A 21289-nucleotide genomic window follows, 5' to 3' on the forward strand; every position below is an offset into this window, starting at 1 on the left:
GGCGGGTACAAATTTGCACGGATGCGGCGTAATTAAAAGTGAGTTTTGGTACGCGCTAGGCCTAAGCGCACGCCTCATGGTGATGATGACGTCGTCGCAATCGGCTTGTAGACAGAGATGTACGTGGTGCTCGCATGGCTTTCTAGCCGAGGCAGAAATGGACAGCAGTGCGAAAACGCACAAACCAGTAATGAACCTTCACTGGGACGAACCAGAAGGAGCTAGTACATTACAAAACTCCGCCTTACTAAAGTCGAGGTGTTACGTCTAGTCCATGTCAATTCAAACACCGGGATACTAAGAATGAAAATGCAGACGCTAATTCTAGTGGGAAAAGCACTTTTCCAACTGGAGCCAGAGTAGCTGGATGTGACGTGAGCAAGCGGGAAGCAAGAAACATTTCAGATGGACAAAATTTCCAGTTCCATAATCTAAAACTGAATTTTACAGCTGGAAGCAGATGATGTTCCAGATAGGAATGAATGGTTTCCAGCTGACAGGGCAAGATTTCCAGTTCCATAATAAAATTGGAAACTTTCAGGCCTCAAAGCAGTGCGAGTCATGATGAGGATTCGCAAGGAAATCACAAATTCTTTATTGATCTGGAAGGGTGGCAATTTTGTTCACACAAGTTTGCCACTTACTGGCCCAGTCTTAAACTGAAATGCACCCAGGAAATGACCCATCACAAGTTTTCTTTACCTTGGCAGGCACAGCTGTGCAACGAATAGCTGCAGTAAGACCTATTAACAAAAATGTGTCCTAGTGTGTATTCCAACAAACTATATCAAGCTCACATTTGCAAACTTCTGTTCATCCAGCTTCGTCTCTTCCCTTACAAGCGAAATGAAACAACAAATTTGTGAGCACACAAAAACAATGCGCAATATCAAGAGTACACAGTGCTTGAAATCAAACTTAATTTCGATGACCTTAACAAATATATATATATATATATATACAGTGAGCACTGTGGAAGCATGCAGAAACATAATATATGTGGATCACAGAAATAGTGTTGACCCATGACAACAAAAAAGATGAAAGTTTCTGAAACATCCTGGATACTTTTTTATCATGGAGACAACAAAAGCTCCAAAATAGTTCCAGACTCCTAACTAGTTTCAGAATTCCGGCAATGCGATGAGATTAAAATCTAGGAGTATACAAATAATGAATAGCATGCTTTCAACAAAACTTTGAATGATTATATAACAATCAAGACTCAATGCACTCTGTTTATGACATCACTCATTGCTATGGCTTACAGCCACATAATTTTCATCTGCAGAGCAAAACAAACAAGAAAACATGATCCTCCTTTAAGAAACATCACATTTACAAACACATGCAAATTAAAGGCACTGAGAGCTTAAACAAACAACAAACCCTCAGCATCTCAACAACATATGCTCATAAACATAACACTTCTCGTTTCATTCCTGTGCTTTTTTTCAAAATACACTGCAATACACTGAATGACATACCAAACATATCAAAACAAGATTCCAAGAACTGCCACATCAACAAACAAGCCATGTGCATGATACATCAACACACCACTCCAATAGCTTGAGTGCCTGAAAAGCCCAAGTGCCCAAATTCAACAGTACCTGACCCCACTCGGAAAAACCAGAAATGCAGAAGGGCTGAAGGGAATACAGAATAATTGTCTGTACACTGTACAAGATAAACACACACATGCGCGCAACAGAACACGCACTTACTGCAGTCCCACCCTATCCAACAAACCGTCGGCAACAACTGCCTGAAGCAGGCTGTCGGCATTCAGCGTCTTGTCGATCGCAGCACTCTGCTGCGCGAGGATGAGGAGGGGGCAGCCAAGTTGTCTTCATGATTAACACCATTATTGCTGCTGTTCCTGACGGTGCTGCTCCGCTGAGATCTTCGCAGGACGGTGTTTCTAGTGTTGTGGCGCCTCGAGCAAGGAGAGTCCATGATTCCCGGGTAGTGCAGTCGATACAGGTAACACGAGAAGTTGCGTCGTTCATCCTTCACGAGGACCACTATCGTGTCCAGGTCGAGCGTCAGAGTGTAGTCACAGAGCTGCAACAAAGATAAGACAGAAATGATACCCAGCCTTAGGTGGGTGCCGAAGTAGTGGCCTTGTTGTAGACCATCCGCCTCGCATTTGGGAGGTGGTGGGTTCGATCCCCAGTATCGCTGGGTGCCCACCGGTTTCTTTAATGAGTACAAGATTTTCCCTGGCCTGATGCTCGGCTCTTCTAGGGTGAGATGCTTGGGAAAAAGGTCTTATACCACAGTTGCCTTCATGAATCAGAGATAAGTTTCACCGTCAAGCAACCCTAAATCCGCCTCGTGCGGTAGAAGCCCAACTTGTGGCCCCTTTTTTTTTCTCGTAAATCAGACAGCCGGAAAAACCGGCCTGTCTGGTCAGCTGGATACTCTGAAGTTTCCCTTCGGAACGAAGGATCACTTACAGTAGTGTTTGAACCTGTATGTCTTGAGACACGCTGGCTAGAGCATAGGAACTTGAGTTGAACTCTTCACTTTGCAGTGAAACACGAACCACCTTTGCAGGCTGAGTGTTCGAAACTAGTTTTGCCCCCCAAAAGGGTGCAGCGGGGTTTGCAGAGCCTCCTCCAAGCGCACACCCCTGAGGAAGCCGGGCGCCGGGCCGGGGGTGGCTTGTACCCATTTTTTACCAGTGGGTGTCCGGCGGTGGGTTTCGAACCAACCATCTCCCGCACCCGAAGCGGTTGCCCAGACCACTAGGCCACGACTGCAGTTACTGCGGTTAAGAGGTGCCCTGTATAATGTTCACCGCCCTTCCTCTTGTCATCCCCTGATGGTCTCACCACTCAGAAAGAGTGTGAATGAAGTGCTTCTAGTACACTTTAGCACCAATAATATTGTGCTTGACTTGAATTTCAAAAGTAAGACACCTCCATAGGGATTAAGTGGGCAGGCAGCATGCGAATCGAGCAAGCCTCTGCACTCTTGTATCTTGGCAGTATTCACTGTGCTGCCTTACACCTACAAAAGCGGTTGGTTGATGGTTGATGGGGTTTAACGTCCCAAAGCGACTCAGGCTATCAGGCTATGAGAGACGCCATAGTGAAGGGCTCCGGATTTTGACCACCTGGGGTTCTTTAACGTGCACTGACAACGCACAGCACACAGGCCTCTAGAATTTCTCCAAGAGGCCCGTATACTGTGCATTGTCAGAAAAGCGATGAACCAGCTGTGGCCAGTGAACAATGCACTTGATGGGGTGTAGCTTTTGGAATTCCCAGCGGGCGCAGCTGAATGTCTCTAGGTTTTACAAAATCTTCTGGATTATCCAAGCACCATTCTCAGTCAAAATGACATCCATGATCTTGGGCCACTAATCATTTAATTTATCTGGACTGAGTATTCTCCTTTAAGGGGGCTCTGAAAGTGGCTCTCAATAAAGGTACAGTATTCCTGGGATGTTTAAAGACACCGCTTCGTGAATATTCTCCAGCAAGGATTTTTCAAATGTGTTTTGTAGAAGCCGAGTTATCTGTACTCAAAATTTGAATTTCAGTGTCTTCACGTCTTTCCCACTCTTCTTGGTCACTTTTTGCACGCTCAAAGGTTGGCACTCCTCTGCTGGTCGTACCCACTCAGCTCCACTGCCGGATGCCGACGCGAGTGAGAATTCCCGAGGGAGCGGAGCTTCCTGACCTGCTGGAGCAACGTGTCTGACTGGCCACGGCCATGGTAGCTGCGTGGCGACTAAAAAAATCTAACCAACAGCCATCTCTGAACACAAATAAGCAGCCTGAGACGGAGGAGAGTGAGAGCATAAAAAAGTCGCCGGAAAGAGCTCGCCAACTTTCGCGTGTGATTGCGGGTTGTCTGCTGCATGTGGAAGTGTATTATTTGGCTCAAGCGTTTGTGACGACAGAATGTAGTGATTGAGAGAGTTTATGTACCCTCCCCAGAACGTGTTTAGCTGCACTGAAGTCCCTTTCATACTGGCTAACATCGAAAAGAAACCTACAGGCTAATTTGTGCTGTGCCTGGATTACCCAACTGCAAGAAATGTACTAGGGTGTTTATTAATAAAGAAGACACCCTTTTGTTGCACTCCACCTAAGCACAGCTTCTATAGAAGCTCATTTATTCTGTGATGCTCACCATCTATGCCTGTAAATGCATGGAAGCTTCCCTGTCATCCATTATCAGACCTGTATAAGGCACTTACTAAATTCCATATATTACATTGGTTAGCTGCGCAAAGGAAGGACTCTAGCCAGTTTCAAGACATTCAGCATCTGCTCCGGTGTCCCTATGCATACTATAACCACAGGTGCAGAGCAACGATAGACTGACCTACATAGCTACATGGATGGACGGATGGACAAAAATGAGGAGGTAGTAGGAAAGTCGGAGTCTAAGCGTATAATGCAGTTCATGAATTATAACTGCGTTCAATCAACACACCTACAGCTTCCCTTTCACAGGGGCTCCAAGTTGGATTCATCAAACTCTGCAACTTTTTTTACGACGAAACGATCATCTGCATTGTACTTAGGAAAACCCTCTGCTGAGACCTCACCTCGTCAAGGCTCATGCCAAGCTCAAAGGACTTGATCTGCTGGCCCGACTCGTTGTCGTAGATGCCCACTTTTCCCATGCAGTTTTCATCCATTGGGTCAAAGCCCAGCACACTGTACAGCTCCAGCTCATTTTCATAATCATCCGATAGGAGGCTTTTCTGAAAGAACACAGAGTGGGAATTTTTGGCAGCCGACCTTTCCCGCATGACGTCACACAAGCTGCATCTTTCGGATACAAGCGCTGCGATCCAAATGTGCAATGGGTTGTTACTATCATATCAGTCTCACGCTCACCTAATGCTTGCAGTGATGCACGCTAAGACTGATGTACACTTCTTGAAAGTCAGCTTAGCCCTTTAAGGCGCTTTGTACACAATTGTGTAGACAGCAAACTCACAGCTTTTTCTGAGAGACTAGTGCACCTAGCAGTGATTTCATTGTTTCAGTTGAACTGAGTAGCCTTCTTGTCGCAAATAAGTTGGTTTTTTGTGCCATGTAGCGAACGCAGTAAATAATATTTCACTCAACAGTGGGCTAGGTAGCACTTTGTCCACCATTTTTGTGCATACAGATTTTGTTGCAAGTGAAAAAATTGATTGTTTTTGCTCAATTTCGGGCGTAATGTGCATATTCGAAACGCAAAATGATTCCACGATTGCTAGGGTGCTTACCTGACACATGAGAGCATTTCGGTGTTACTATTTCTAACAAATCTGGCACTTTGTACGGAATTCTGCACATCGTTGTACAAACTTACCTGCTGGTCTTTCACGCTCAAAAACTAGCAAATTTCCTTTCCTGAGGCCTAAATATACTACTTAGGTGAAAAAAATGACTGATTTCAATAAAACAAAAAATCTGAAAGGGTTAGAGCTCTTGATCCTAGAAGAATGCAATTAGCAAGTCACTACTGCGATTTGGTAAATCCAGTCGAAGGGATTGCTTTTGCTGCACTTTAGTAGCACTACGGAAAACTAAAACAGCATTCTCTGCCTTTTCATTCTGCTTCCCAAGCCTTGTCCACAGTGTTCAACGTAACATGCTCCAAGGCTATTGAAAAACAGATATGTGCTGCAAGAATAAAAGTGAAGTAGTGTTCATGGCAGCTGCCTAATGCAGGCAGGAGTATTTTTATAACATATAACCTTATAAATTTCTTTGATTAATTCCTGAACCAATCAAGATATGCAAGAAATTTCAATTCGAAACAGCTTGTCAAGAGAACCTCAAAATGGCAATGCAAATTGGCAAAATGGCACACCTCAAAATAGCAACGCTTCAATGAAAGCTCCCTACTCATTGTGAACAGGGCAAGACAAACCTAGGATGGCTTGGCAGGAATGTTTACTCTGAATACTTCGTGCACGATTCACAACTTTTCCCATTTGGCATTTTTACATTCCTAGCGCACACCTTTCTTCGGAAAAACAGAGCTTCAAAATGGCATGTGCATAACGTATGATATAAAACCAAAACAATGCTAGTAATAAACACAGTGTCATTGGCATAAAACACAGTGTCATTGCCATAAAAAAATGGTGGTCAGGCATTTTCGCGTTACGAGCTCGAATTCTGTCACAGATGTAATGGCAAACTACTCCACTGTGCTTCTCATATATTTAGCGTCTCACGCATTGTTTCCGCATGCATAGAAATCAGGTGTATGTTAGAATCGAGTAACTACAATAACTCCAGCCATTCGAGTGCAAATAAATAAACAGGTTCTGGTTAATATGAAGTAACAGATACCCTAACTTATTTACATCAAGAGGTCATCAAGAAATTGCTTCAGTTTCACTGTCACAGCATGTACTATTTCTTTTTTTTATCTTTGGTTCATATATTACATACTGTATTAAAGAAAGCACAAGCCTTGAAGAAAGATAAAAGTACCACTTAGGTCATGCAAAGGCTACAGAAGCCTGGAAACGCCAAGAAAGGTACTCGTTCGTTAGGACTTCCTTAAATGAGATGTTTGCTTTCTCTCCATAAAGTGCGTCATGCAGCTATATCCTCCCAAGTCATTCTAACAAGCAATGTGAGAGTGACTTGAGGCCTTCACGCAGGACCTTGCTGAGAACTTAGCCACAACAAGGTATCTCTAGCAATTATAAAAAGGCTGCGGATTTTCTGATGTTTACTTTTAAAAAATCAGTAGATGTTTTGAGGCATTTATTTTTCTTCGGACAATTGAGCATGAACAGAGGCAATTATCGGTTAAAAAGTTCTCAAAGCTTACAAGTGACAGCCTTGAGGGAAACAGCACTATTTTTATTTATTTAATCAGTATGCATGCTACTCTTAGTTTTGTTGTAATAATCATGCCTGAGCACTCCTTTATGTCGGCAGCATACAACTTTGAAGGCTCTTGTTCCACATCAGTTCTTGAGACAGGATACACTAAACGCTTAGTGACGCCCAGGATAGCATGGGCCAGTCGCATGCATGTAGCTTCCAAAGCAATGCAGGGTCGATGACAGCAATGACCCTATACTGGTGGTAAGTTTGGACCTTTGGCTGAAGTGCTTCCGGACTTCATTCATCTTGCACTACGAGCCTGTAGGTCTGCTCACGGCGTGTGAATTCTGTCCACAGCTCCGTTTTCACACAAGGCTGAGCAATTAAAACACGGATCCAGGACTCATCAGTTAATTTCAAGTAATTGTCAGTGCTCATGAATGGCCTTCAACAACTTGTTGCACACTCTGTAGCAGACTGCAAAAAATGCTGAGAATTTTATCCTTAGCTACTCAGTCCTTAGGCAATCCATGCTTCTGTGGCCCTCTGCTGATTTCTGATTGCACTTTTAGGAATGCAACAAGTTTTACACCAAAGAGAGGGAACATCTCATACACGAGGCTCTTCTGTGACTCAAGCGTTTTCATAACTCCAAGTAACGAGCTAGATGTTTACACTACAAACGTCATTTTCTCAAGAAGTTTTTGCAACGACCTGAAGCACTTTGACCTTTTACCACTTCTCTCCGACAGCGTCACTCCTCTTAAGACAGAAGTGGCCCCCAATACTTCAGGATATCGGCGAGAGCCTCACAAAATAAAATCGCCTCAGGAACTCATTGTAGAGAGCAACTTCTGTTCTAGACCCAAGGAATGGCGCAGACTGCTAAACTTAAACTTGTGCAGTAATTCTTGGAAGTTCTTCATGAGAGCCATGATTTACCCATTTCTAGCAACATGGCCAATACCTTCCTCATAAGCTTAGCCGAATCTGTGCTTTCTCAGTGGAACAAGGCAAAGCACCTTGCGCACTGTGCAACATGTGAACCAGACGCAAATCAAGCAATAAACCTTGCTCTCTTTCCTCCGTAGGACAATATGGTGCTCCGTTTCAACCGGTGAAAGACTCTACTGGTGGTGAAAAAATTTCCTGGAATTGAGTTGGCTGCCTGCATTTGGATGCTAAACCATGTCCACTGTGCTCTTTCAAGTACAAAATTAAGACCAGTGGCGATCTTCCTGTCATCACCAGTTTATGATATGAATGAGGGCAAGGAATTGAGAGCAAATTTTTTTTAATGCCTGCTCTATTTTTGTGGGAATGGAAAGGAACAGAGAGAGAATGTCTTATAGCAAAAACGATTGTCAACATGCCCAGAAACGGGCACTTTCTGGTTCTAATCAATTTCATTTTTTTTACCGGTGGATGTCGATCAGCGTTTTTCAGTTAAAACAACACGGTCCATGACATAACGATAACATGGAATAAAAATAATGGACAAAAACACCGAGAAAAGTGGGAAAATATATCGGAACAATCATCTCTAATGGTAGCAAACAAATGCATAAATTTATTTGCCTCGCACGAGGCTATGGCATGAAGGAAACAAGAAAGGAACCAGCACAACTCACGAGAAATCATAAAAGATAAAGCTTTGCTACAAAAAGATCACTTCATTTTATCGGGAAGCATGCCGTATCAAAATGTGCTACTGACTTTTTTTTGACAGTAACACATCGAGAAATCGCTGCTGACTGCGCCAAGCAGTAATGCTACCCCTTCTTTCTTCCTTACCTCTACACACTGAGTGCTCTGCATATCAAAAAGAGTTTTGCATCTGCGTCGTGAAGGCTTGTTGTTGTTGCGCTCATGTTGAGTCCGAGTGGGTTTTTCACGGAAGGTGATCTCAAAGCATTCCTTGAGCGATGGCTTGTTTTTCTTATTAGTAACCAGCCGGAACACCCTGAACAAAAAAAAAAAAATACAAAGCATTTAAAGAATTCAGGACTTACCGCAGGTATATCCTGTAACACGGCGGTCAGTAGTAGCTGTTGTAATGGTGTGTCATGTATTCACTAGTTTATTAAAAAGTTATATCCATGTGTTATAAACACGTAACAAACAGCGACATTTTACATTACACTCTCAAGAATTACAGTAGTCAGCGAGCCAAACATTTCATTCATACATAACATACCTATCAAGATTACACAACAGGTGCTTGAAGAACTGTAACCGTACAAAGACGGCTCACAGTTTACGCTACTAAAAGGCTTACAAATTTTTTATACAAACTTGAGCAGCAAAACGTGCAATGCCCTCTTACACGAGTCAGCACATAAACTTCAACATCAGCAGTGAATATGTATTAACATTAGTCACATTATACATATTCAATTCACACTTATTTGCTCAGTGATTACCACACAAGTAGTTTAATCTGAAAATGGCCTAGGGAGGCAAGAATTACACCTATATACACTAATGCCAGCAAAAGGAACCTGACATTTTTCTTTTTACATATGTAATAAGGTATAGAGGCTTCAAATTTCACAAGAACTGCAATGTAGTGCAATAGACAAATTCATGTAAGGTAACTGAAATGACACTCAGACAGCAAATTCATAAGCATTCCGAACAAGAAGAAGAGGTGCGGGGGTTGGGCAACCAGGGAACACTGACAGTGCCGAAAACCTGAGCAACAGCAAGACAGGCCAAGAAGCCATGTAAAGTGTATAATTTTCACATATTCCATGACTAATTACACCTACTGCTTTGTGTGCCTCATGAAATCTTATTACATCAGTCTGAAAAGCATGCGAAATTGTAGTTCAAGCACACATAGGAATAGAGTTGCACAGACAGATAATGGAATGTCATAACATAATGACATCATGACACCATATCAGGCCTGTAACTTAACTGTTTATGGCCAAAACGATACAAATGCTAAAATTCCATTCACTGAGTGAATTGCGAAAGGGTGCTTACTTAATGAAGTGTGAGGAGTTGTAGACAATCCTTCCCGAGTCGTCAGGATGGAACGCAATTGAGTCCGGCTCTGTGCTTGGGTTTGGGAAGTCCAGAAGCCCATTTTCTGCCAGCTCACCAGACTCCACCGATTTTATCTGTACCAGTGAGATGCAGCTTCAAAGCTCACAGAAGAAAAAAAAAAAAAAAGGGACATCGCCAGGATGGCCTCATCACACACAGCTGCAGGGCTTACCTGAAAGACGCCCTCCTTTGACGGCGGGCTAGAGATGTAATGCCACGGGTAGCAACCAAAGTGGAGCATAAACTCTGAGCACCTAACTTCAAAAAGAACTGGAGGTGGCTCTGCAGAAGGAAAGGTGCAAGAAAAAGAAGAAAAAAAGGCGGTGGTATCCTGTCAGTGTGTGCATGAAAGAAGCACTGAAGAAACTGCACCAGTTCTGGCATGAACTCATCTGCATTTATGCACTCACCACTTTTTAAAGGGGCACTGAGGATGAACTGAAGTTAGCCTCTATTGACACCTCGCTACATTCTGAAGGCAAAGAGGCTGTTTTCACTGCCAAAACACCTTTGATAAGACAGAATATACCCATAAAATGAAGAGCAGACATCACCGCCCCCCACCACTTTAAGCAGGCTACAGTGACGTCAATACTGTCTTCTTGTACACAGATCTCCGAGGCTAGCCTACACTGCCATTCATTTCCAAACAGTGATCACAGAATCTGAATTAGGTGGATTTCTTTTTTTTTCTTCACATATAATTTTTCAGATGAAATATTTTTCAGATATAAATGCATTTTTGGTTGCCAAACAGGCATCAAATTAGCCACAAAAGACAAACAATCAATTTTTACCAGGAACAAAAACCACGCAGCACTGTCTTCAGTGTCCTTTTCATTTTATTCACAAACTTTTAACACGAGCTCTGATACCATGACCCAGGGTGAGCCTACACCACGGCGAGCACTGAAATACGTAATATTAGGTCCCTTCATGTTCTGCTGTGCTACAGCAAGCTATTAACCCCTTCACCGTTTTGTTATATCAACGAATTTCTTAACAAAACTGCTTATTTTTTTTATTCCTGATTTCGAATATTATTGCAATAAAAAGCACGAATTCGATCTGAAGCAAACACGAAGTCAAAGTAGCATATTCAAGTTTATTACTTCTGATATTACGGAAAACCAACTTCCTGCTGGTAATGAGTGATAAATATATTCAAGCAAGTCATCAGGCAACCTTATAGTGAACATCTTACCGGGAACTGCAAGAAAAGGAAACCGAGGGGGTCATGTAGGGATGTTACTGACGTTGACCTTCATGCACTCACGCGCGCTCACAAAGTTTGCTTCTGAGCTGTCCACTTCTTCATCGGAAGAATTGATAAGCACAACGTCAGCGTCGTCCTCGCTCCCTGAAACAATGTACACTTCGGTGTCTCAGTCACCATCGTCTGAAGAAGATTACGACGAAGAAGAGCGTCTTTTCCGAGAAGACGGGCCAGCAAAACACGCGTTGCCTCCGCCGGGTGTCATTTTTAAAACCCAGGTTGCCATACGAAAAAAAACGTTTATGCGGTAGAAGAAAACGAAATTAACAGGTCAGTGCTGCCATCTGTCAAGCAAAATGTCATCTAAGCCACACACGAGCACTGCTCGTCCGAAACGAGGAAGAGAAGAACCTATTCAGAGAGGACGAGCTACAGTCGTCCAAAACGGTTTGGAGACAGCTTGGCAAGGACGAGCATAGCTCGTCCAAAACGGTTAAGGGGTTAAGGTGCACTTAATTTTTTTTTTTAAGTGCCCTCCAGTAAAAGATCAAGGGCAGATAGTACACACCCTTCAGCTTGCAGTTCAAAGGGAGTCCGGCCGGGTAGGTTCCCACTTTAGCGCCATCCAGCGCTGCACAAGGCTCGTAGAGCCTAGCTGGAAACATGCACGCCTAAGAAGTGAAATGGAAGCCACGCGCAACTATGTATTAGCTCCGAAGATGTCAGACAAGTGTCCTTCGATGTTTTCTGCGTGCCGAAAACACTCTGCATGCTGGCAAGCCTGACCTGGACGACATATTCAAAGTACTTAAATATTTAGCCACAATACTTCAACGAATGTGGTAAGCCATGTCGTGCCAAAACAAATACCCAACAGTACCTGGTGAAGCACTGCTTAAAGCACTAATCCTTAGATAAGATGTTATGCAGGCTACAACACACCACTGCTTGCCTAATGCCTAAGCAGCACAAGCAGACACACATGAGCTGATGAACATCTGAAAAATGTTCAATTTCATTATTGTGTCACTCCAGCAGATTTACTGAAGTCAATCAGAAAGATGTTTTATTTCACGTGCATGAAAAAAAAAAGAAAGGGAATCTTAGATGGGCGTCAACTTAGTAATAAACATGTATAACAAAGGTAACTATAGAAGCTGCCCCTTAATGTTAACTTGAGCCTTATTTAAAGAAGAATAAGCAAATTTTTTTCCATTTGTACTAAAGGTCTGGTAAATTAGAAATAAAGCACAAATGCCACCTGAGTGAGAACACTCAGCAAAACTTCCAAATTAGCTCTCATAAGTAGCAATGTTCTCATGTCATTTCAAATGGGTGCAACAGTAAGACATCAGTTATTTGAAACACGAGATTTTTTGAAGTGCTGCCCTTGTGTCTGTGAACTCACAGTGCACTTGCTGCAAGCATTGCCCAAAATATTCAGTTTCGAGGGATCATGTCAGAAATAACAGAGGGCTCTGCTCTGTGAAGTTAGTTTGACAGTTTTGATAACTATCAAAGTACCTGGGCTTTATGAGGGAAAATGGCAAGCAGCGCCGAATTTTGCCGAAGCCAAAAGACATGACAGTGACGCACCAAATGATGTGACAGTGTTTGCAACGGTTGAAAAAGTTACAAAGCTTGAAAGACTTCATTATATTTCCTGAACATTAAAACCTCCCAAATTTTTCATTTATATCAGCCAATTCTGCCACATTTTCTTGCACACTTGTGCTTGCCTTACTCAGAAGCAATTAATCAGACTCCGTCCTCCAAATCTTAGCGAGCTACAGCAATCTCAATCAGTTCCTGTACTGGCTGAAGCATCGCTGTCGACAATTCTTCATGGTGTGCGTATAAAGTCTGCAATAAGCCTGCATGATGTATGTACATAGTATTTAATTTCTTTAAAGAATGGCGGGACACAAGGGTCACTATATGTTGCATAACTGGAATTAATAAAGAACTACAAACACAACTCCAGTCGCGTCCATTTATAACGAACATTGGCCTAGTAACGAATGAGGTCGACGGGGCAGTTTGAACAGGCATTATGACTACAGCAAGGAATCAGAACATATGTCCCCAGACACTGTGTTAACGGTTGCAACGATGCCGCAAGCACCAGAAGCAAGCATGCAGGAATGCACCATTTATTTATTTATTTATTTATTTATTTATTTATTTATTACAGTACCCACAGCGCCGTGAGGCATTACAGTGGGGGGGAAGACGACTCAAACACAGTCAAAAAAGCAGGAAATGCAGATAAAAAGAAGATAGGCAAGCAACTGAATTTACAATCAAACAAGCAGACAGGTAACACTTTTACAATCATTGAAGAAGCAAGGGCTTAATTACAATGCATATTTCACAGTGAGGAAAAAAAAACATCAGTGGAGGTAATGGTAGCAATATCATGGGGGAGTTTATTCCATTCTCGAATTGTTTGGGGGAAGAAGGACATCTTGAAGAAGTTCGTTTTACACCTAATCTCTTTAATTTTTCTTTAGGCTACGGTCTGCATCGCGACCATTCATGAGTGTTAAAAATTTTCCACACACAGCATAAAAATCCTCCACGCGAGCCCAGCATTGCTCTCTCTTGTAGATACTTCGAGCACATTGTCAGGCTACCCAAGTTAGGTGTGAATCTTGCGGGAACGATGCGGAGTGGAGCAAGACACTAACGTGCTGTCGACACTTCTTGTCCTTCCTTATCTTCCCTCCTTTAAAACAGATAAATATGCGTTCAGCAGGTAATAAAAGAAGATCTCATCGCGCCAGGAAGCGATACAATATTCTGCGTTGCAGCGCGTTCGCCAGTAACATAGTTATCATCCAAGCTGCATGCACTGATCATTTCTTCGAACTGGGATCAAACGTCACAGCTGAAAAAAAGCTTGCCACCAAACCTGTGCATCTGCATGGCTCTCAGCCTAAGTAAGTCATTGCCAACATCGGCTAGGCCTAATCGGCCATTCAATCGCAATCATGCCAAAGCATGCCTGAGGACATCAAGCGGCCTCTATCTCGGTGCGTGTGCTGTTCATATTGTTTTCCAACCGAGGGAGAAATGGGCAGCGACTTAAAAATGCGCGCCAAAATTTCGCCGGTCCTACAGTAACTAGCGCGTATGCAAAAGTACACCATGGAAGTTCACATTTTGGCGTTTGCTTTTATTAGTCTATTTAGTGAAAAATATGGGGAACATAACGAACGGATTCCACAGACAGTCATGTCTGTTGTAAGTAGGGGTTGGACTTTTCGATTTAACCCGAAAAGAAAAGTATTTCATTAGATGAAAATAATATTTGCCGAAAAAAATCGAAAGTAGTGTCCTGAAATAAAAACCAAAAAAAGTCCGCCGAATTTTCGAAAAATAAAAACCAATAAGCCCAGCCTCTAGTTATAAGTAACCTTCAAGTAACCTTTGTATTACCAAATGGCGGCAACAACTAAGGTTGTCTGCCTGGATAGCTAGCACACGGATATGGAGCAGTTTCAGAACAGGACAGCACAGCTTATCTTGTTCGACAAAAAGGTGGCATCACTGCACAATGTACAAATACAGCCATAACTTCTACATTCCTCGCCTCATGCACTATTCTTGTCGCCTACTGATATCATGCATCTGTCAGCAACACTGTTTACATCAGAAATGAAGCTCTAAAAAAGTTGGGACTAGAAGAGACATCATGCTGGAGATCAGAGACAGGAAAGCATGCTTGAACCCTGCTGCAGCTCATTTCATGTAGTGCAACGTGCAGTGTCATTTCTTCACAGAGTATGACTGTTTCAACACCAGTGGAGACTAAATCAATGAAGAGAAACAACATAAAAAAAAAGAGACCAACTCACTTCTTCGAGGATGTTCCTGAAGTTATACAATCTGACGGTTCCAGTCAGAGTGCTGCCCGTGCCGACAATAAGCAGGCCCTCTGAAACATTGGCATGGTTGCATTCCTTCCCAAAAATCTGCGTAACGAGAGAAATGAAGAAGTTGGCTAAAACTACTAAAAGTAATCCACGAAGCAGGCAACACTGACATAAAAGACGTTCAACTTACAGCCCTGTCAATTTCCAACATGCCCTTGAACTGAAGGGGAAACATGGTGAATACTGCTATCGTGATCAGAACCCTTGGCTTGCTTCTTGCAGCCTAGGTCAAGTAGAATAGAAGCAAAACGTCAACACGCATGCATAGACAATCCTTGGGTGTCACAACGTGCACAACACACTACCCATGTGCCAATGAGAACATACAAAAACCTGGAAAAAAAAAAAATGAACAAAACGGAGTAAAATTCTCATCTACTCAGAGTGAGACAAGATAAAACGAACCCAAGAGGGGAGACAAAACAGAGTTCAAATAAATGAGGAATGACGTGAAATGAGCATCAACGTAGCAACCAAAATATGAACCCCTTATGGCATCACCTATATAGCAAAAATTTAAAAAAGAACGATAAAGACCGCAAGAATACAGTCATTACGAAGAAACAGGACTTGACTATCGACCAGTATTACGTACAGTCCCTGCTAGCATCTGCTTAACATGCAGAAAAAAAAAGGTTATATTTTCAGTAAACTTTTGAGGTCTGCCGAAACAAAAAAAAAGCAGGAAAATCTAACATCTAATGTGACAATTCTGCGAAAGCAGATGGGTTTGCCCTTGGCGATTACTTTGATGACTTTACTCTTAGCGGAGGCTTCACACATGCGACAGAATTTTTCTGGAGGGTGAAGGTGGGGGGACACAAGTCGAGGGTGGCAGTGGATCAGTTCCTAGATCTAGAGCCTAAAATGCTGCTTGTTTAATACCCAAGTGCAGTCTTCACAGCAAACTATACTCTGTTACATAGGCTGCGGAAATTTTTTTTTTTTTGCCCAGACCTTAACAGCTCAAACGAAAGATGCCTGTTTAGAGAAGCACAGACACCAAGTTTTGGTTGTCCATTCTCTAATACAGTGCTGACTCCGATTTCAAAAGCCCAAAGCCTGTTTCCCATGCGAGTGAAAATGCTCGCGATTTCTGCTCCCACTGTGCAAGAACTTGTTTCGAGTGGCAGCAGCAGCTTGAGCAGCTACAGCGATGAGATTCCAACAAGTTTGAAATTTTTTGTTGCGCAGACTCTCAATAGACGATATGCGAAATGCGAAGCGCCATCTCTCGGCGCTCCGAGAACTAAGTCCTCCATGTTGGTACGGTACAGAAAACGAAACTGCTGTCCGGCGTTGGGTTAAAACGGCTGCGCCTCGTTTGAAAAGTAAAATGCCGATGCAGTGTTGCGCTACCCTCTCCACTGTGAAAAGACACTACGATGCGTGCCAGAACTAGGTGCGTTCCAGCTTTTCGCTTTTCTATTTTTTTACTCCGTCCCAACGTTTTAGTAACACAAAACGCCATGCGAGGTATCATGTGTCAGCACGCTGATTTTTGACAAATCTCTCGAGGTGATTTGCGTTTAAATTAAGATAGGGACCACAGCCTTTGTTGTCTCTGATCAAAATTCGAAGCCGATTTCGTGCATTTATCAACTCTCCGGTCGGGCGTGAATATATATAGACGCATACTTGTACAACGTAATAGAGAAGGTAATTTTTTTGTGCGGGCCAATCGCTCGTGCCGTGGCGAAATAAGTTCACTCGAAGAACCATATGCCGATTACTGCTTAGTTTCCTACGTGTTCAGTTAAGTTTTTCCCGTGTTCAATTAGGGCGAGAAGGGCGAGCAAACTCTCTGGACCATACGCATATGTTACGCGCGTTAAGGAGTCTTTGTGAAGCAATACACCCTACGTATAAAAACTGAGGTGCGAATGCTTTATTTCTTGAGGATTCCTATACCTTCGATATCTGCGGCGACGAAAATCTAAAAAAAAAGAAGCAAATAATATAGCTACTTTATTATAAAGGAGGGACGCACTTCTAAGCTAGAAAGTATGCGCAACAGTGTTCTGAAAACGCTTCAGGCCATCAGATTTTATTATCGTTGTGGTAAGCTCCAACAGCTTGCTTCGCAACAAAGCCATTTTTCTAAGTTTGGGAGTAAGCTAATTAAGTTTCGGAAGCCACCGAACATGCTAATTTCGCCCCTGCACACACAGCTTGACCAGCGTATCGAGTCCGTGCATGCACCTACAGCTGTAGCACCTTTCTCTAATCAAGCCGCCGCGGTGGCTCAGTGCTTATCTGAAAAAAAAAAAGCTGCGTCTTTGCTTACAATATTTTGAATTATATGTGCATGCCTACTTTCCTCTTGTTAATGTCGACTGACTGACTGTGTCTTAAGCAGGACGCGGTTTCAACGAATTGTGGCGAAAATCAACCGACGCCGGGCTCTGAAACGGTGACGTTGAAAACCGCGGATGCGCATTGCACATTACAGTAAAGAAATCGAATTACGCAGCTGGTCGAGGGTCTTGTGTGATTATACTGCAATGCACGAAACTCCTGGCGTCGGCGTGAACGAAAGTTCGCACTGTCACACAAGTTTGTCAACACACGTGCGCACTCACCGCAAAATAACCGCTCGCTACCCTAACAGATGAATTCGTGTCCACCTGGGAATAAAATAGCCATGCGTGATGCTTGAACTGGTGCTTTAATGCGAGCATTAAAACAACAACAGCACACGGTCATGGTTCGACTTTCCAACCCACTTTCGAGTGCCGATTATTGCGATCATCAGCGCCAGACTTCAAGCGAAGCTGAGGACGCGGTAGGAGTAAGCTGGCGCTTATTGAAAGCACCTACATTTGGCCAAAGATCAGCTGTAAAAGCAACGCAGCAGATGAAGCTTGCATGTTGAAATTCCACTCGCAAGAAGAAAGCGCGCATAGAAAACGATGCACCAGCTCGACAAGCTCGACCGACCTAAGATGGAAACCGGAAGTTGTGGGCGCGGTGTTGCCAGACCGCCAAGCAATTTCGCATATCGTCTATTCACTGTCACCTGCATGTGTCTGAAACAGCCTTAATGGCACCTATGTCAAAGTTGCTGTCATATCACACGAGGCAATGTGAACATGATGATGGCTCTTGGGGCAAGCTGGTAAAAGGTTCTAGTCAATTAAAATGACGAAGCAATGATTGTACCACAGTTTTTCTATGCCTCAAGTGACTTGAAGTGAACTTTGACATCATAGCCGCTGTTCAGCTACTGAAACCAAAACTGAAACAAAATGAGAGAATAAATTACTTGCCAAGCATATGCAAATTCAATGTGGTGATCTATATATACTAGAATCTCTGACATGACTCCAAAGGAAAAAATGAACACATAAATTTTTGATGCCCATACATCTTAAAGTTTTGCTAAGAAGCCTGTCTCAGTTTCACCAAACATTCACTTCCAAACACATCGCCAACCATTTCTCGGCTTCTCTCACCGCCAGAGCAAGATGAGAATGGCTGTGGTTGTGCAGAGACTGCAAAATGATGGTTTCGCCATGGGTCTCCCAGTCAATGTGCTTGAATTTGTAGTGGTTGGGTGAACCGAGGTAGATCTCCTGGTGAACTTGGCCATTCATCTTGTCATGGCAGTAAACCCAGTTGTCGGCTGTCAGTGATAGAAACAGTGCCCGGCAGTCCTTTGCCAATTTAGGCAACCGGTGCTGCAAACACACAAGCAGCAATGTATTGTCGACTGCAGAATAATCATAACACATCTATGCACAATTATAATCACCTCAACTACAAACACCGCAGGACACAGGCCCCTCCAACTAACCTCAAATAAACCCTGTTTGTACCAGCTGCGTACAGTGGGTATGGCGCTCAGCTACTGACCCGAAAGACGCGGGTTTGATCGTGGCCACAGCAGTCAAATTTCGATGGAGGCGAAATTCTCGATGCCCATGTACTGTGTGATGTCAGTGCACGTTAAAGAATCCCAGGTGGTCGAAATTTCCGAAGCCCTTCACTACGGCGTCCCTCACAGCCTGAGTTGCTTTGGGGCATTAAACCCCATTAAACCAACCAAGAAATTCATTTGCCCACCTAACTCTATCACCCCCTGCAACATTTTCCTTCCCTTAGTGTCCACTTCGTTACCCTGAGGAACCATCAGTTACCTGTTCAGTGCATTACATACCATGTCCATGCAAAATTTCATCCTCCTAATCTCAGCTATAATATTGTTAGCTCACATATGTTCCCTATACCTACCCTGCTCTCTTAGTGTTACCCATATCAATCTCCCTTCACAGCTTGCTCCTCTATCACTAACGTTTCACATTTCTGATCTGCTGCACAGCTTTAGTGACCCGTGCATATAGACGGACAGCTTCACTTAAAATGAGCACATAAAATATAAGCTGCATATTCTCATGAGCAAAATCTGCATTTTGGGCTTTGAGGCGTGCTACATTGGAGGGTTTCATGAAGATTAATTCCAACCACCAAACTTCTGCAAACAAAATATTTATCTTTGCACAAAAACCAAAGTCAATGCTAAAGTTAGATGCATAGTGACTCTGCTGTCAGATGAGCTAAGCAGATGTGCAGTTTTAGTTCAGTGTGCTCCCAGGAACCCTTCAATCTGGAAGAAGCTTTTAACACGGGAACTATTACACTAACACTGGGTTGAACACAGCCTAAATCTACAGCTGCATATAGCTACAAAGGTTTGTTGAACACTCCAGGCTGCTCTGTACATTCGATTTTGAGCAGTGTTGAAGGGTTCTCTTAATTGCCCTCGATTAGGCCCAGCAAACAAAAAAGGAAATATTTATTTAGGGCCGACGAGCTCAAACGTGCAGAGTAGTTTACTAACCAGTGGTCCTGTGTAGACCAAAGCATCTTCAATCTTTTTGTTTTTCGGCTCCTGCGGGAGCTTGTAAAGAGGACTCGGGAGAGCATTGATGCCACACCTATTAGAAACAAATGAAGCATGTGACGGCTTATTTCGCATCGTGCAAAATTAGGTTATTCCTACTTCGAGAAATAGGAAAGGGAGGTAAGCGAATTCAGAAACTTAATTTCTCAAGACCAAGGAAGAATCGAACGACTTACAAAGCCAAGCAGGTCCTGTAGTTGTCAAGGTAGATGTGGCCACTACATGAACAGAAACAGGTGTTAACCAGCGGCAGTCATGCAGGCGTATAGTGACTGCACAAGATTAGTTATTTTCCTTACTCTTCGAAGGCGATAGGGGACCTTGAATGCGTTTCCCAGATCTTCGTGAACGTCGAACGCTTCTGCGTGGTGCAGGACGCCGAGCAACACAAATAACACGATTAGTTCTTTTCCAGAAAAAAAAAAAAAAGTGCAGATCTAAATCGGCGCTTAACGAGTGATTTCTCGCCACAATGCGCAGTTTCGAAACTACGAACACCTAAAGCGATCGTGAGCTCGGTCAAAGCAAAGCACATAGCGTCGCAGCTGGCAAAAACGAATAAATAAAAGGAACATGTTTAACGAGTCCAATATATACCTCTCATTAGGTGAAGTCGTAAGGAATTACAACATGATTAACAAAATATACTTACATCACATATTAGCAGCCGTAGTATCTTGAGACTGTACCTGTATGGTGACTTGCCTATGCCAATTTCCCGGTACTGTAAAGCTTGAACAGTGCCTCTGCTTTTTATCCTGGGCATAATACAGCGGTCAGCTGCCCTTACTGGACTTAAATGGAAGTCATCGCGACATAAGAAGGTCTAGAAAGCGACAAGTTCCAGCTTAACTCTCGGTGCGGCAGCCAGAACCATTCCAGAACCTACGCATAGACAGGTGCAGCTTCACCGCGCAACATTGAAGCCAACGACAAACACAGCATGCAACAGCTGTTCTAATTTGCATCCAGCTTAAAACGGCCCAGGCATGTAGATACGTTGCAGCATTATAACTACTGAGTTTTGTGCAATTTAAGGAAAGCTTCATTCAGTTATATCGTAATTCATTTATGTTTTTATACACTGAATAGCACTGCCCCAACGTTTTTAGACCATTTAATTGTTGACAATGGGTTTCTAGATCGGTTCTTCAAGCTCTGCGGAATGGAAATAGCCTTATTTCTTTCTCTGTTTTCGTTTCATTTCCTTTATGTCAGTTTACTCTTTTTATTGATCTATAATAACAGCGCAAATTCACCTTAACAACAAAGTATCACCGTCGATTGTTGTTGGTCGCAGATATAATGACGATAGAACTGTGTTTATAAATTTAACCATAGAAGTGAAAACCATAATTGCCGAATGTTT

The 21289-nt window shown here is 43.0% G+C and overlaps 1 protein-coding gene across 1 annotated transcript; it reads right to left on the reverse strand.

Annotated features, from left to right (window-relative positions):
* Positions 1–571: 571 nt before the first annotated feature.
* Positions 572–21192, reverse strand: LOC149364647 (DDB1- and CUL4-associated factor 17-like). The gene is made up of 13 exons (XM_089574618.1): positions 20573–21192; positions 20220–20281; positions 20097–20138; positions 19858–19954; positions 18473–18697; positions 15148–15240; positions 14940–15056; positions 11648–11750; positions 10036–10145; positions 9801–9937; positions 8604–8772; positions 4571–4729; positions 572–2067 (listed from the first exon to the last, which is right to left on the reverse strand). The coding sequence occupies exons 1-13, from the start codon at positions 20684–20686 to the stop codon at positions 1789–1791; spliced, it is 1707 nt and encodes a 568-aa protein (XP_089430744.1). The 5' UTR covers positions 20687–21192; the 3' UTR covers positions 572–1788.
* Positions 21193–21289: the final 97 nt, after the last annotated feature.

Source organism: Amblyomma mixtum, chromosome 2 (genome assembly GCF_055824585.1).
Source record: "Amblyomma mixtum isolate Tamu chromosome 2, ASM5582458v1, whole genome shotgun sequence".
NCBI lineage: Eukaryota > Metazoa > Arthropoda > Arachnida > Ixodida > Ixodidae > Amblyomma > Amblyomma mixtum.

What these genes read in the sequence shown, in the direction of transcription:
- LOC149364647 (XM_089574618.1), bottom strand. Translation starts at nt 20,686, where the DNA reads ATGCCCAGGATAAAAAGCAGAGGCACTGTTCAAGCTTTACAGTACCGG. An exon ending in ATTCTCATCTTGCTCTGGCG is followed by an intron (nt 15,241 to 18,472) that starts GTGAGAGAAGCC and finishes TACTTGACCTAG; the next exon opens with GCTGCAAGAAGCAAGCCAAG. An exon ending in TTGGCATGAGCCTTGACGAG is followed by an intron (nt 2,068 to 4,570) that starts GTGAGGTCTCAG and finishes TCTTTGTTGCAG; the next exon opens with CTCTGTGACTACACTCTGAC.